General features: G+C 40.1%; 1 protein-coding gene across 1 annotated transcript in view; it reads right to left on the bottom strand.

The window, feature by feature from the left end:
• The window catches only part of VPS26A (VPS26, retromer complex component A), a 36,077-nt gene that overhangs the window by 7,378 nt on the left and 10,927 nt on the right, over window positions 1–17,772 (bottom strand). The window contains exons 3-6 of the mRNA XM_045291266.1: window positions 14,391–14,466; window positions 13,148–13,304; window positions 7,918–8,082; window positions 215–321 (exon numbers count right to left, since the gene is read on the bottom strand). Of these exons, the coding sequence (XP_045147201.1) occupies window positions 215–321; window positions 7,918–8,082; window positions 13,148–13,304; window positions 14,391–14,466 (505 nt within the window). The remainder of the gene's footprint in view (window positions 1–214; window positions 322–7,917; window positions 8,083–13,147; window positions 13,305–14,390; window positions 14,467–17,772) is intronic.

Genomic DNA, 17,772 nt, shown 5'->3' with positions numbered 1-17,772 from the left:
AAAAATTCAACTTAACAAAAAAAAACAGGATGGATAAACGAACTGTGGTACATCCATCCATACAATGGAATACTATTCAGTAAGAAAATGAAATAAGCTAAAGAGCCATGAAAAAGCAAGGGGAACCTTAAAACACACATTCCTTAGTAAAATGGCTATCTATTACTCCAACTATGTCATTTGGGAAATTTAATTCAAATACTCTTCAACTTACCAATTCCTGTGATCTCTTTTTTGATCAGTTGTAACTCCATATGTTGGATTTTTATTCTTACTAATAAGAAGTAAATTTTTCCAACAATCACATCCTTTAAGTGATACCTTTAGGGAAAGAATATACCTCACTTACTAAATATCCATTTTCAAAACAAACCAAGAGTGAAATATATCCTTCTGAAAATATTAGACATCTTTAGGGTAATAACTATTAAGAATGTCATTGGACTATCTACATTGTTTAATGTGGCTTCTTTTCTAAAGAACTCATCCATTCCCTAGGCAAAGGAAGATAAACCTCAAAGAGAAAGATTCAGCCTGATTTATTGGTCTTACTTAGAGATCAACTTTGTTTTCAGAGAACTTTAACAATTAACTCGGATGTAAAATTAGATTTTTATGCTTGAAATATTTATTGGGTATATGAAGATACTCTTCAACATTAAAAACTCTACACAAGAACTCATTATCCCCAATAATAATATTCATTATTCCAAGTGCCAGAACGCTGCAGCCAACAAACTACCTGGCCACATGAAAGATTGGTAGGGATGTGCCTCACGACAGGTGGAGTAGGTTGTTGTAACCAGTCATCTTCCACAGGTACCCTGAAATGATGGGATAGTCAACCTGTTGTTGTTAGGTGCAGTAACGTTGGTTCCAACCTCTCAGCAGCCTTATGTTCAGGAGAATGGAACACTGCCCTCTCCTGCCACTCTCCCAATTGCTATGTCTGAGATTGTTGCAGCCACTGCATTAATCCGTCTTGTCCAAGGTCTTTTTCCCTGTCTTTCCACTTGACCAAGCATGATGTCCTTTCCCAAGTATAAAGGTGAAACTGAGGAACAGGGAGGAAGACAGACATAACTGACAGGACAAGGGAGAGCAGACACAGAAATAGCTTTATTAGGTGGAGGGAGCTACCGGACGAAGTTCCATGACCTAGGCCAACAGGTCAGGGAAGTCATGCTCAGAAGCTGGGGGCGAGGGTTTTTAAAGGGGTGGTGAGGAATGCAAGGTAATTAGCATATGGGGTCTGGAAATTGGGAGAATTGCTTGGACTCCTGGAAGCTTTTTTCAAACCTAGAACATCTGGTTTCACTGGTTATCTTATCTGGCGGTTATCTTATCTGGAGCCTTCAGCTGCTGACCTTTGGGATGTGCAGAGAAGGACGTGCAGGACCCGGACCTGCTTCAGCTTGGTCCAAACCAGGGCTGCCTAGTTTGGACCAGGCCCACATATTCCAAACTTCTTAATATTGGTAATGGGGCAACATGTTCTGTCTTTAACTACTTCCTGCTGAGATAGGGCAAAGAAGGGGGGATTAAGAGTTGGAAAGTTCGGGGCTGGGCCAGTCGGCAGCGAACTGTAAGGGTGGAGAAGCTGATTGAAGGTCAGGTTGGAGATATTTTTCATTCATTCCTGCAAAAATTTAAACACACACAGAGCTCAAAGTAATAGTACACAGATTATTATCAGAGGTCTTACCGCATGATCCAGGTCATGACAGGGCTTTGAAACCACGAGGAAGGGCTGGTGGTGCCCCACTGACATTTTCTAATTTTTTCGGTCATGTCACGATGGTTTTGCAGGGTTACCTGTGCCAGGGATGTAAGTTGTTGCTGCAAGGAGGTGAGAGGCTCCGAGGTGGGGTCCTTGACTCGCTGGAGTTGTCTGTTAAAGTTCTGTGTTTGGCGCATGCTGTGGTCTACGGCTCTACTAGAAATCTCTGCCGCTTCCAGGGAGGAGGCAAAACTAAGGTTTACAAGGACAAGTAGGAATACAGCTACTTACTAGCCTTACTACTACTACTTGCCTTACTAGCCCTGACTTATTATCATGATAGCGGCATTCTTGAGCTTGTCCCTGCAGGGGGCTAGAGAGACAGGGATGGATTAGGAATGCTGCTCTTCTCGACCTTCAGGTGGGGAGTAACCATGCTAATTCATACTAACCATATAGACTGAGCTGAGGAACCACATACAGTAACTGGAAAACAAGGTTCTTCTGTGGAAAATGTACACATTTAGTGATTTGCTCAGCCAAGGTTGGTGGTTGGAGGTCCTTTATGACTTAGTGTTTATTTAGAGATAAAGTCTGAGTGGTGGGGGTGGGGCACAGGCTTAAACAGACAGCAGTGGAATGAGATAAGTTTGTCTTGGAGTGAGAGAGAAGTTAAGGGAGTCGGCTGTGTCTACTTTAGAACTGTTTTAGGAAGGGGCTGCAGGTAAAGGCAAATGAATGCTGACAAGCTGGGTTAAGGGGGATGGTGAAAAAGGTATAGTGGAAGGGGGAATGTGGGACAAAAGAGTACAGGAGTCGGAACTGCCGGGTATATGGGGATAACAGGCGCAGGTCCTGGACTAAGCAATAAGTACCATTTGGTTTCCTACTGGTAAGATTGGAGTGTTGCAGGGAGAGTGGGTAGGAGTAATGAGGCTGTTAGAAAGGAGGCATTGAATGATGGGTTAACATCAGGAAGCAATGAGGTCTGTAGGGCCAGTTAGTTCTTCCAGGTTGGGTGAAAGAAGGGGGAAGGAGCAGAGGTGCTGTGAGAACTAAAAATAAGGTGTAAGGATGTCCCAAACTAATTTAAATGTCTCTTCCCAACAGAGGAACTGGGCACAAAGGGAGTATAAGTAGGAATGAGTAAAGGGCTAATACACCTGGGGCAGGTAGGCTTGCCATCAACGTTCATGACCGAGATTGAGGAAGGACTGCCTAAACCTGAAAATGAGGGCAGGTCAGAAAAGATAGCTTCTGTGTAAGAAGTAAATGTACTCACCCAATACCTTCAGTAATACCCCAGGCTTGGTGCGAGTGATGGGGGTCCAGTCAGGGTTTCCTCAGACTCCAGCCAATCCCAGTAGGGCCAACAGCGGGTCAGGAATTGGAAGGACAGTCCCCCCACATGGAGACGCAAAGGGCCTGTCGCGTTTCCAAGGACAGTCGGACTTCCAGTGTCAGCTCTGACTGCACACAGGGCAGGGTTTGGCTGGAGCTTTAGGCTAGGGGCACCTCTGTGACCAGTGCCCTTCTTCGCACTTGAAGCAGGCGCCAAATGGTGGTCGCTGTTCCCATACACCCTTGAGCAGGGAGGGAGCCGGGATGGGGAGAGACTCCAGGGAATCTGAGGGGTCTGGTTCGGGAAGGGGGCAGGTATTGGAGGCACAGTGCCTTAGCCTTTGGGTGTTGAGGGGGTAGCAGAGGAGGTGATGGTGAGGGGTACCCAGAATGTGGAGGAGGCCTTACTAGGGAGCAGATAAGGAGTCAGGGGGTCCTGAGAAAAACGGAAGGGGAGTACTGTCAGGCCCCTGATTAAGAGAGTGGCTAAGAGAACTTGAGCAGGGTGACAGGTAGTAGAGACGGGAGCGAAGAAAGAAAAAGACCTGAACATATGGGACTTCTGATTATTTGTGAGTTTGTTGATAAAAATTATTGAGGTTGCGGGGGAACGTTAAAATCGAAAGTGCTATTTTCTGGCTAGCACTCATTGTCCAATTGGTATTGAGGCCACACTTGATTACTGAAAAATACTAGGCATTTAGGGCTGAGATCAAGAGCCAAACCCAATTCAGTAAGGTTGGCAGTAGGCACCCCAAAGGACTGTCCTTAGGGGGTTGTGACAGAAGACTTCACATTGTGTCTCAAACTGCAGGGGGTATGGACAGAGGAGAAGGGTGTCCCCTGGTCCCTGTTTGCACCGTCAGTCAGGAGGTGGCCCAGTAATTATAAGAGGCATCCTGGTCAGAGCTAGGGGCCCAGCGGGAGAGTCCTGGACTCTCTGGAACAGGAAGGTTCCCTGGCACAGGCCTGCGGCTTTAACCAGCAGACAGGGACCTCAGATCAGAAAGAGACAATGGAAACAGAGAAGGGGGAGGGGACCTGGATTTATGGCTGGTAAAGATGGTAGGCCTTTGTTCAACGTCAGAGGAAGGGGAAGCAGAAAATTTTAGCGAAAGCACTACAGGGCCACAGACGCAAAACACACAAACAGGTAGAAAGGGTTCAGACACACCCTCTGCATTCCAGTCCAGGCAGAAGGTGCAGTGACTGCTCGGCAGTGCAAGGAGTGCTGTTATCAGCAGGAATCCCAGGAGGTAAACACAGAGACAAAAGGCTGGAAGCCATTTGAGAGAAGGTAGACACAGAAAAAGATGGACACAATAAACTGGCCTTATCATCGCACCCCTTTTGGGGAAAGGCAGTTATTTCCAACTCCTCTTGGTACTAGGGTTGCAGAATAAACCCCTGCAGCAGTGCCACGTTCAGCTGCTTCCTAGCATACTTGCTTTTCAGGGCTTTCAGCTAGTTAGCCTCCCGCGGACCTTATGTTTCCGTATGAGTTTGCTGGTCCTCAGTGTCCAGAGCGACAAACAAGACAAACGAGATAGAATGAACATACACACAGAGGTACTGACTAGAAGTCGCTCATTCAGACAGGGTCCGGAGGTTCAAGAGGAGAGGAGGGGTGGGCTGCGTCCCAGCCGAAGCAGGGCCGAGGACAGCACGGAGCCCATGTCCCTACCTCTCCCAGGTTTCGGCACCAAATGTAAAGGGGAACTGAGGAACAGGGAGGAAGACAGATATAACTGACAGGACAAATGAGAGCCAAAAAAATAGCTTTATTAGTTGGGAGGAGCTCCCGGACGAGGTTCCGTGACCTAGGCCAACAGGTCATGGAAGTCGTGCTCAGCAGTGGGGGGTGAGGGTTTTTAAAGGGGTGGTGAGGAATGTATGGCAATTATGGCAATTAGCATATGAGGTCTGGAAACTGGGAGATCCTCTTGGCTTTCTTTGAACCTGGAACATCTGGTTTCACTGGTTATCTTATCTGGCAGTTATCTTATCTAGAGCCTTCTGGTGCTGACCTTTGGGATGTGCAGGACCCGGACCTGCTTCAGCTTGGTCCAAACAGGGCTGCCTAGTTCGGACCTGGCCCACACACCAAGGACTGGTCTCCCATGGCAACATGTACAAAGTACGTGAGACTAAGTCTTGCCATGCGTCTAAGGAGCATTTTGGTGGTACCTCTTCAAAGTACGTGAGACCAAGTCTCGCCATGCGTCTAAGGAGCATTTTGGTGGTACCTCTTCCAATACAGATTGGTTTGTTCTTTTGGCATTCTATGGTACTTGCAATATTCTTCGTCAACACTATGATTCAAATACATCGATTCTTCAGTCTTCCTTATTCAACTTTCATATGCACATTAAGCATTTGAAACTGCATGACTTGGGAGAGGAGTAGCTTAGTCCTCAAAGTGATATCCTTGTTCTTCAACACTCTAAGGGAGTCTTGTGCAGCAGATTTACCCAATGCAATATGTCTTTTGATTTCCTTACTGTTGCTTCCATGAGCACTGATTGAGGATCCGTGAAAGATGAAGTCCTTCACAACTTCAATCTTTTCTCCATTTATGTTACCTACTGATCTAGTTGTGAGAATTTGGTCCTCTTTCCCATACTGATGCTGAGAATTTCTAAAATCCCTAGAGGAGATTTTGCTTTCTCCTGATGTCAGATCTCAAAATAATACCCCAAAGGTTAAGTAATGCAATATGTCAATGTGAAGAGTGACTTCAACTGACAAGTTTTAGGTCCCAACCTTTCTGGTCATTTTGAGCAGCAATATGTTTTAAGATTCTGAAGGCACATGTATCACATTTTTATTGATAAAAATCTGGGAGTGACAGTTAATATGTTATATAATAGCCTGGACAAATGGAAAAATATCAACAATAAAATCATATATTGGAAGAATATGGCAAAAGGATTAGACAGATTTGTAATGTTAAAGAAAAAAGCGAAAAATCTATCAAATGAAATGTGAACCCTTTTCAAATACCACTTTGAACAAACCATGTGGGGGGAAAAAAGACATTTATGAGACAACAGGAGAAATGTGGATATTTGATGATATTAATGAGTTGTTCATATATAGGTATATTAATGGTACTGTGGTTATATTACAAATGACACATATTCTTAAATTATATGATATCTGGGACATGACTATAGACAGAACAAATCCCACCATTGTGGGATACAGAAAGATTTCTCCCCAGGTTGCTCTCCAAATATATGCCAAACCTGAGGCTGCTTGCTACACATGGTAAATGACTGTACACTTGGAGGTCATCACAAGCCATTTAGAGGTTATTCTCCCTGGGTGTTATCAGCCATCTAGAATAATCAGCCTATATACTCTGTCCCACCCTAAGTAGGGCCCACTCCCTTCTGATAAGGATAGTAGATTGTTTCCCTGAAGGAGAGCCCAGTGAGGTCAAGCCCACTCAAGGGTGACCAAGCTTAGACTGCCATCTTGAGTTTAGGGTCCGCCCATATTGTCACGTGTACCTCTAGTCCCACCCCTTACTATTAAGTGTACACCCCTAGCTCATCCCCTTCCTGTCATGCATATGTCTATAATACAGCCCCTTCCTGTGACATATGTGGTTACCTGTAATCACGCCCTTAAGTATATACAGGCCTTGGTCAGAAATAAAAAGAGACGCTATCTCCTCCCCTCCCCGTCCTCCCACTCCCTGCCCGGACCTAACTGCTGAGATCATGGCCGTCCCAGAGGTGAGCATGCTACCATAAGGTTTGACTCCTTTATTTTACTCTCTCCTATTTCTCCTATCTGCCATGACTTTACTATGATCTCTATAGATTATAACCGTACAATTGTTCCTATGGACCCCCATGGATGTTAGAGGCTGGTCTACTCTAACACCATGTATTGATATTTGCTGAAATTGGGCAGCTTTGGCATATGTTTTAAATTTTCTAATAAGTTTTAAAAGCATTAATTCATTGGCTTTTCTTATATGAGTCAATTTCTACAAAAAGACAACATATATAAACATATATGTCATACCCTAAAGGAAAGATATACAAGATGAAATTATTTTGTGCCATCAAATCAACTCTCTTATATTGACTCAACAGGACACAGAGAACTGCCTCACAAAGGGTTTCCTAGGTGGAAGCTAATGGCGCTGGTGGGCAGGTCTTGCTCCTGTAAAGCAGCTGATGGGCACAAGCCCGACCTCTCAATTAGAAGCTGAGCATTTAACACTACGCCACCAGGCTCCTCAAGACATTAATAGCAATTAAATGGTGAGCTTAAACGTGTTACTTTTTATTTCCTAACTTTTCTGGTGCCCTGGTAGCATAGTGGCTACACATTGGGCTGGTAACCATAAGGTAAGCTGTTCAAAACACCAGCATCTCCCCGGGAGGAAGACAAGGCCTTCTACTCCCATAAAGAGTGACAGTCTCAGAAACCCAGAGGGGCAGTGCTACTCTCCTCTAGGGTCACTACGAGTCTGCAGCAACTTGATGGAAGTGAGTAAGACATTTCCGCATCCTCAAAGTTTATCAGTAACGATAACGATTAAATAGTCTGACAAAGATATTTTTAGTTTGTTCTTATAAAGTAGTACCAACACTATGGGACTGGCTTGCTTGTGAGATGGTGAGACCACCTGGAAAAAGCGGTCAAATAGATACTTAGCAGGACCAGAGTAAGAAAGATACCCGCACCAAGCTGAGAGCCAGAACAAGTCAATGATTGTTTGTTTACACCAAATGCTTGTCAATTCTATCCTTACTTCCACCTATTTTCAAGGGACTGAAAAGGTGATTTCTTCATTTTCCTAAAAGATTTAAGTTATCCACTTGCAAGACACTTACTTTGACTTATTATATTCAAATTCTATATGTAGACAATCTTCAATGCCCACTTCCATCTTAATCGAGTTGTTAACATCAGGATAGGTGGCAAGCTGGTGAACAATGAGGTCATACTCTTTTACCAAGTCTGTCAGCCGTCTTACTATTGTCACCTTAAGAAAATACCTACAAAGTTAATGAAGAGGACAGTTAGTTCTTGTAGTAGGTCAATGTTTTAAATAAGCGGACACCAACTGCAGAGGATTCCCTTTCCTGCTGAAACTCCAGGACCAACTGATAGTATCATTACTTATGAAGGAGTTTTTCTTTCTTTCTTTTTTTTTTTTTAACATTTTATTAGGGGCTCATACAACTGTTATCCCAATCCATACACACATCAATTGTGTAAAGCGCATTTGTACATCGTTTCTCAAAACATTTTCTCTCCATTTAAACCCCCGACATTAGGTCCTCATTTTTCCCCCTCCCTCCCCGCTCCCTCCCGCATGAGCCCTTGATAGTTTATAAATGGGTATTTTGTTATATCTTGCCCTGTCCGACGTCTCCCTTCATCCACTTTTCGGTTGTCTGTCCCCCAGGGAGGAGGTCACACACAGCTCCATGTAATCGGTTCCCTCTTTCCTACCCATTCTCCCTTTACCCTCCCTGTTTTGCCACTCACACCACTGGTCCTATAGGGCTCATCCGTCCTGGATTCCCTGCATTTTCAGTTCCCATCTGTACCAGTGTACCTCCTCTGGTCTAGCCAGACTTGCAAGATCGAACTCGAGTCATGGTAGTGGGAGCGGGGAGGAAACACTTAGGAACTAGAGGAAAGTTGTATTCTTCATCATTGTTACATCGCACCCTGACTGGCTCATCCCCTGAAGGAGTTTTTCTTACAAAGAAAAACTGACAGTAAAAGAAAATACAAGCTCAATTTCAAGAATTGTGTAGATAACTTTTCAGAAGAGTTTGGCTAGCTCTCAAGCAAACTTGAGGGAATCTTTTATTAACCACATACTAAATGAGATTCCTAAAACCAAACACTGGTAAACCAATGAATTCAGAGGGCTATTCAGTTGACACCACAAATGAATAAAACTTGCGGGACAATTCGGACAAGGGAATTCAACCGAAAGAAAAAGCCTTGTTACAAAACATTGAAAGCTTTATTACACACAAAAATCAAAGTGTGAAGCTATTGCTTCTCAATGTATCCCTCCATTTATGTCTACATACTACCAAAGGCAGTATTTATTTAATCTATGACTTTCATCTATTTACAGGGCCTGAAAAGCTGATCTCTTCATTTTCCTAGAATATTTAAGTTAGCCTCTCTCTAACCTTTCTATGAAGAATTCTGTGCTCTTCAATTTACCTTATCAAGAAAGCATTTTTGGCATCCTCAAGAAACTCAAAGTATGGTCCTTTTAAAGGGTCTTTGAGTTTGAGAACAAAAAGAATTCTGAAGAGACAAGATCAATGCTGTAGAGTGGATGGGTGAAGGTTTCCCCTTATGATTCTCCTAGCGCAGTCCTTGCTACCTGCAATGAAAAAGCCAGTGTGTTGTGGTGATAGGAAATAATTCCTCAGGGCCACTTTCCTGGCCTCTTTTCTCAGTGATCTAGTTTTCAATTTTCTTATAATTTCTTCATGAGGCTCCCATGATCATTCTTTGTCCTTTGAGAAAAGCTATCAGGATTACCCCTTCAGAGTCCTAAAAAACACCCCCCATAACCTTCTGAGCTGACCTCCCTGCCTTGAATTGAATTGGGTTAGCAGATTCCCTTGGAAACCACTGTTGGTTTTAAATCTTTTACAGTTTATTTATTAATGAAATATGTTATTATCCCTCAAAAGCTATAAAGACCATTTAACCTTATTTTGTTGTTTTTCCATATGGTAAGCATTGCTCTTTCCCTAACCCAGTGGTTCTCAACCTGTGGGTCCCGACCCCTTTGGGGGGGTCACCTAAGACTATTGGAAAACACATAAATATTTCACAGTATGTAATTACATATTATTTTGTGATTAATCACTATACCTTAATTATGTTCAATTTGTAACAATGAAAATACATCCTGCATATCAAATACTTACATTATGATTCATAATAGTAGCAAAATTACAGTTATGAAGTAACAACAAAAATAATTTTATGGTTGGGGGTCACCACAACATGAGGAACTGTATTAAAGGGTCTTGGCATTAAGAAGGCTGAGAACACTACCCTAATCCCTTATCAAAGGAAGAAAGAAAAAACAACTATGCACAAACCAAAGCCACTGAATATGAAACAAAGCTCTAAGAAAATAATTATGTATCTAAAGTAGCACACAAGGAAACTACTGTTTTAATTAGACTTTCTCTGAATGAGACCAAGACAAGTGTATTACTGATCCGAGAGGCATATTTAAACAATGTTGTTTGGGATAAATTCAATGTGTGTATGAACTGGGACTAGTACTATACTTTTTGTCTTACCCTCATACATCAAATAAATCACACTGGGGACCCAGTTATGGATACTTTCTAGATATAGCTAAAGCAAGACTGGCTTTCAGGATTTGAAGGCTTAGGGCCATCATCTCAGAGGACACAAAGAATATGCTCTACATACATCCCAATGTGATGCCTAGTGTTCCAGGTCTTAAGACAGCCACCTAAAGTACAACTATTGGTCTCAACTCACCCACAACAAAAGAAAAAAGAGACCAAAGTCTCAATGAGTATACAGTGCACATAAATCTAGCCCCAATCCAAGAATACTTCATTCTTCTAACATGGCACTGCTGCATACTCGCCTTCATGAAGAGATCATTGAAGATAAGGGTGCTACAGCAGAGTGGTGAAGAAGCAGATGGTACCAGGCTATCAAATGGAATAGTCTGGGGTGTTTAAAGGCTTGTATTTAAACAAGCAACCATCTAAGTAAGGCGTCAACTAAGTCCACACAGAAGCGGCACGCCAGCCTGTGTGAACCACAAATGACAATAACAAAATCCAAATATGAACACACACTTTGTAAAAGGCTATGGAAGACAATGGGATCCCAAAATTCCTCTGCAGAGTGCCTAGTCAGATTAAGCCTCTGGTAGATCCCCTCTAGTCACAGGTAAGGGCCTTGCACAGCTTTACTGGCAGATTATTGTATTATAAACTTGATTATGGTGGAATGAACAATGGTATGATACTTGACCTGATCTGAATTTTCTCCAGGCTCAAATAGTTCTCACTTGTTCCATGACAGATATTTCTTCTCTGGCTTTTTAAATATTGTTGGTGGTCTTTTCTTTCTTACTTTTTATTTATATCTTTATATTACTTGTTTCCTTTTGTGCTTCTTTTATTATTGTTTCTGTTGGGTTTCCCAGTTCGTGAAGCACAGGAGTGCTTCTAGAGACAATGAGCCGAGGCACTGGTTTATTGGGAAGGGGGTGAGGATCAAGCAACGAATTTGGGAAGCAGGAAGGGGCACTAGAACTGACTGTGATGATGTATATACAATTTTTTTAAAATCATTTTATTAGGGACTCATACAACTCTTATCACAATCCATACATAACACTGATTGTGCAAAGCACATTTGTACATTCATTGCCTTCATCATTCTCAAAACATTTGCTCTCCATTTAAGCCCCTGGCATCAGCTCCTCATTTTTTTCCCTCACTCCCCTATACAATTCTTTTTAAAAGTGATTTAATAATGGAAGTGAATGAGATGTGAACATTGTATCAGGAAGACAACTAAAAAGAAAGAAGGAACCAAACTTGACCTATGGTTATCATGGAAAAAGGAGAAAATTTTTGCTATTAATAGTAGAGGAACAATTTATAGACAGATATCAATAACGGTTGTCCAACATGAAGAGTATAATCTATGGCACTGAATAATACATGTAGAAGTTGTTAGAGAATGTTTTGTTGTGTATATTTTTGCCAAAATGGGGGGAGGGATAACACAAATAATGGTGAGTACAGGAAAAAGAAAATGTTATAAAATTGATTAAAGACTGTAAAACTCTTCTTGATATGACTAAACTATTGAGTTGTATGAAGTGCCAATAAAACTGTTTTTAAAAATGACCCAGTGATGTAAGTAGTCTACAAGGTTAATCATCTACATGAACCACAGCCTCGTCAACTTTGAAACCAGAAGAACTACCACAGTGCTATGCAAATAATGCACGATATAATGATCCACAAATTATGTGCAAGCCCCTCAGGTGTCACGCTTCCTTGTACTGTACTTCCAAGTACTGTGATATATGTGTATACTTGTTCTTTCTGTGGCCCCATTAAGTGGGAGAAGAGAGATACAGCCAGTGGTGACCAACTAAGACTACCGCCATCTGAGCAAGGCCACAACAGATGGATCCTGAAAAAACAGAAGGAAAATGTGGAACAGAACTGAAATTCTTTAAAAGTCTGTATTTACCGGGCTGGCTAAGTATAAAGGTCTCCTTCAGATGAACACCCTGAAAACAAAATTATTTCATTTTAAACCTATATTATCCCTTGAGGTCCCTTGTAGCTAAATAAGACTGGTTCATAAGATAAAAAATGTTGTTAGGTGCGACTCATAGCAACCCTATGTACAACTACACTGCAGTACTACCTATAAGTAATGAGCTACAATCAACATCCGCTTCATATGACCAAAAGGTCAACAACTATTCTAAAGCACAGATAAGAAAAGAAAAGAGGGACACTAGAATGTAATGAATGGGAATGATGACACATTGAGAAGAATGCCACTATCGGGAGGGAGGGGAAAAATGAGGACCTAATGTCGGGGGTAAGTGGAGAGAAAATGTTTTGAGAATGATGTACAAATGTGCTTTACACAATTGATGTGTGTATGGATTGCGCTAACAGTTGTATGAGCCCCTAATAAAACATTTAAAAAAAATTTTTTTAAAAAGAATGTCACTGTATCACTGAATAATTTGCATAGAAATTGTTAAATGGGAATTTGCTAGGTAATATTTTACCTGAAATGCACTATTAATCTTAAAATAAATAAAAGAAAATTAATAAATAATATCATATCATTAAAAAATAAATCTTAAGTCTTCCAGTCCAGGTTTGTAATTGGAAAATGGGAGTAGAGGATGGTGCAGGACTGGGCATGCTGCTGTAAGTCAGAACCAACTGACCAGCACCTAACAAGAAGACATTCAATAGTAGCGGTTACTTACTGGTTTCAACTCTGTTTACAACTTCTAGTATACTGTAACATACATACCTCAAGCGGACATTGGCACCAATGTAAGATTCATATGGCTTTTCAACTTGCATAAATTCAAAATCATAACTTCTGCTCTGAGTCAATTCTCCAGGTAAAGCCAGTTCTTTTACTAGGTTTACAAATTCGTGAGTATTACTCTTGTCATTGAAAAGTTCTAAGAAATTTTAAAAAGCAGAAAGACCAATTATATTTAATAGTCATTTCAATAGAAGCCAAACTTCTACCTCCAGAGCAAATACTTTTTACCAGCACACTTAGATTCATCTCTTATAAACTAGAGATGGTCTGAATTCCATTAACCTCATAACTATGCTCTACCTGCACATAAAAAGTTCAATTAACATAGCACAGGTTTATTTCAAAAACAATGAATAAATAAATAAATAAAACAATGAGTTCATTCCCTTGAATGACTGGACTGTGTTGATATACTGTCAGGTATTTCTTTAACTTTCTTCAGAAACTGTTTTCTTATTTTGGTTTGGGCAGATATATTTCCTTAATAAATTACAAGACACAAAAAACTAAAACCAATTACATTTCATTATTACAATTTGTCCTTCAAGTACAATCGCATTCAGAACAGATATGTAAACAAATAGTCACCAACTCCAGTTTTGACACATGAAAGACATACAGTACAACTTAGGAAGTGAAAATTAAAAACCAGTGAGGGAAAGTGTCAAAAAGACAGGCTTTTTTTCTCTTTTCTAAATCTGCAGTCCCAAAGATTTACATACAGTTTACCTTTCTGCTAAACCGAGGAATGAAAATGTACATACGAAGCTGATCTCCACCAAGAAGAAATTACACCTTTCCTTCCCACATGGAATTTTCTGGCTACATACACACTAGAAGTCGGGGAGGCAAATGGCATGGCTAATTAGAAAGGGAAGATGAAGGTGAAGTTGGTGAGTGTGAGTGAGGCTGGTGAGAAATGTAGGCAGACGGAAGTTTCAGTGAGTCAATTAATTCACTTGAATTAATTTTCAAGGCTGCTAGCATATATAATATCCTTCATTTTTCTAGTAATTAGGTCTAATAACAAAGGCAGGATATGTCAAACATCATTTAATACAAAATGATTTAATAGGTTTATGAAATAAATCCTATCCATTATGTAAAATCAATTCCTTCTTTCCACAAAGCTAAGTTCAAATTCAACTACTTGTGGGCCAATCTAACCCTCTTCACATTCAGTTATCAGAGGAAAAAAAAGGAATACTATTTTAAAACTCACCAATTTGACCTACAAATTCAATTCTAATTCCTTGGTGCTCTAGCCTCTTTCCAGGTTGCTTAAAGGCTAGGTTTACCTGCCAAAACATGAAATTTTAAGAGATGTTAACAATCCGTGGAGTGGGTCTACTAGCAGATTCCTCCCAGATTAATGCAATAAAGAATTATTTCAGGTATTCATGTCTAAAGTTGAGTCACCACTACATTCCCAGATCAGAATGATCTGATAGCCCCACACAAAGTATAATTTATTCATACGCAACCACTAATGGATCTATTAGTCGTACATTCACTTAATGTAATTGCTTGGTTAAAAAGAAATCCTTCACAGTTGGGGAAATGTGAAAGGGCGAAATACAAGAATGGAGGGGTGGGGTGGGGGAAGATACAGGACAATCATGAGGTTGTTATAAGGAAGAAGTTTTTAAAAATTAAAATCTTTAATAGTTAAAAAAAGAAAGTTGCACCAGGGAATTTATTTCCATCGTGATAATTCACTTGCTCATTCTTTGAGGGCAGCAATAACTATCCTAGGATAACTTTGTCAGGAACTCTTCTCTCATCTACCCTACAGCTCGGATCTTGCCCCTTCAGACTTCTTTTTGTTCCCCAAACACAAAGAACATTTAAAAACAAAATGATTTGAGTCCCTCAAGGATGCCCAAACTGCTGTGTTGACATGGTGAAAATCAGAGCACACAGAATTATTCTGGGAAAGGTTTAAGGAGGTGGGGATACCACCTTTAGGTGAAGGCTGTGCTCCAAAAATAAGAGCTTTTTGATACATTTGTTTAAATGTATCATGAAATGTATCATTTCATTCTCTTTATAGTAATACTTTTTGACTATCCTCATGTTGTTCTAAATCTTAACCTTAAAAGCAATGCATATTGCCAAGTCTGTCACTGTCACTCATCCTGAAAATAGAATGTCTATAGACTTAAAAATTCAATTTTGAGTATTACTGATCTTATTCATGCTTCTAAAGAAAAAGATGTAATCTCAAAATTCCTGAACTCATATATCTGCCAAACGGAAACATTAAATTTATAATTTTTTAATGTGAAAAGTTTCTGGAACTTACACATTAAAAACAACATTCCATATGTTTATGGATTAGTTAATAATCTTTTTTCATACAAAACAGCATATTTATAATGCTTACTTTTTAATAAATACTGGCAACATGACTCTTAAAGAGTTTTTCTTCCAAACAATGTTTCTCAAAAGATCCTAGAAATTAAGGACCAATAAAACAAGGGCCTAATTAAAATATTCACTCTCCTACAGCAACCACCTCTGTAACCAGGATGAATTAGTTACCTCAAAGAACAAGTAAACTTTGATACATTCATTTGAAAGATTATTAAATGTTTAAAAATAAGTGTTGAATAATTTGTAATGATATAGAAGACAGGCATGACTGGTTACATGAAGGAAGCATGGTCAGAACTGTACAAAGTATAGCCCCAGTTATTATGTTTAAAAATCATAGACAACCTCAAAAAAAAGAATAAATAAATAAAATAAAAACTATAGACAGTAAATACTCTTAACAGCAGTTACTTCTGATTATGGGTAGTTTGTGCTTTCCTCTTTAGAGTCTGAAATAGTAGCACTCTAGTAAAGAAGAGCACTTAGAGAAGCTTTAGAGAGCTCCAAACACGGCTGCTGACACTGATTCTGACTCCGAGTGGAACTGCCTGGGGGTTCTCAGGAGCGGAAATCCTCATCTTTCTCGAGGGGAGTGGCTGCTGGTTCCAAACCGCTAACCTTGCAGTTACAACCCACCCTATAACCCACTATGCGATCAGCTCCTTTAGCAATTTCACATACCTTAACAAATTGAATTTTAGGTTTGAACCAGAAATAAAACAAGCTGAATTCCCAGCTGTTTCCTATGCCAGACAGTAATTAAGAGCTGCTCCTAATTTGTACCAATAAGACACAAACGAAAAGCAGTATATTTTTTAAATGTCTATTTGACAGCTGGTTTTTGAGAATGCTTTTATTAGTTTGCAGATGGCCGTGTCTGATGTTTTAATCATGGCGTGGGCAACGTTTTGGCAAGAAAGCCACAGTAGTGCTCTTGTGCCTTTCTCAGGGTTATCTTGGTCAGACAGTCCATCCGACATTGTTGATGGTAACTCAGTTACAGGGATATACTAGGGTTCTCCACTGTAGTTACTATTTTTACCTCCCATGAATAATTTATATGGAGATATTTACATATATGCAAATATATTTTTAAAACCATTAAAACCGTGCTGAGAAAAGGGGAATCTACAAATATACATTACAGCTGTATTAAACCTGTTTCAAAGCTCATACTTCGGACATATAATGTGCTATGTATGTCTCAAATAATACTGTCTAAAGGGAGGGGAGTTCTTCCAGATTATGTGTACCACACACGTAATCAACAAACTACAAGCCGTTTAGAGAGGCGCCACGGTATTTGGACATTATTATTGCGTGATATCATGTATAGAGAGCGTGATTCATATTCATGATGACAACAGTACTATGAAACTATACCTTTAAAAAACTGTTGAAACAGCTACACCATAAATGCCTATCATCGCAGACCAGCGTAAGCGTTCATTCTCTTTTACACAGGAATCAATGCACAGTTCTCTGTACGTGACTTGGCACTAGTATCATCACTTCAAGGTTTCTAACTTTTCATAGGCCAATCTGCCCCCCATCTGAAGTCAAATAATTAAAAATCTTTTATAAATGGAATTTAAAAAAATATATATATATATATAATAAATGGAAAAATAGTAAACTTTGATTTCTAAGTTGACCTACCACTTTGAATCAATTACCAACTATCTTATTACAAAATATTAATGATTACTTGCTTTAGAGATATAATAAAAGGCTCTCTTATTCTCTGCCTGCTGACAGTTGCACGTGCATATTTATAGAATGAATAATTTTCTCAGCAGTACCTACAGTTTAAGAAGACTTATTTTCATATGAAAAAGCAATGCAGGAGAAAAAATAATTCCTTCAAATTGCTGTGAGGTTACTTTTGAAGGGAAGTGGTTGTGATTGGATTGGAACCCATGGGGTGACTCACAAAGTTCTACTTTGTTTTTGTGTTTGTTTGTTTTTTAAGTTCTACTTAAAGTGATGTTTTAAGAAAATATGCTCTATACTATTTTTGTTTTATTTTACAAGGAAAAAAGTTTTAATAGAAACAACTCAGGATCATGTCTATCTATATAAGAGAGGGAGGATAAACAATCCAGAGGAGAAAACAACAGGATTGACAGTTGCGGTCAGGGGGGGCATGGGAGAGAGGGAGGTGGGGGAAATGAAGGAAGGAGCCAACAAACCCAGGGACAAGGGAACAAGAGATCTAAAATCAATGG

The sequence above is a fragment of the Echinops telfairi genome, unplaced genomic scaffold, assembly GCF_000313985.2.
Source record: "Echinops telfairi isolate 266 unplaced genomic scaffold, ASM31398v2 ScPeMD7_70;HRSCAF=299, whole genome shotgun sequence".
NCBI lineage: Eukaryota > Metazoa > Chordata > Mammalia > Afrosoricida > Tenrecidae > Echinops > Echinops telfairi.
This window is presented reverse-complemented; position numbering and strand designations above follow the sequence as displayed.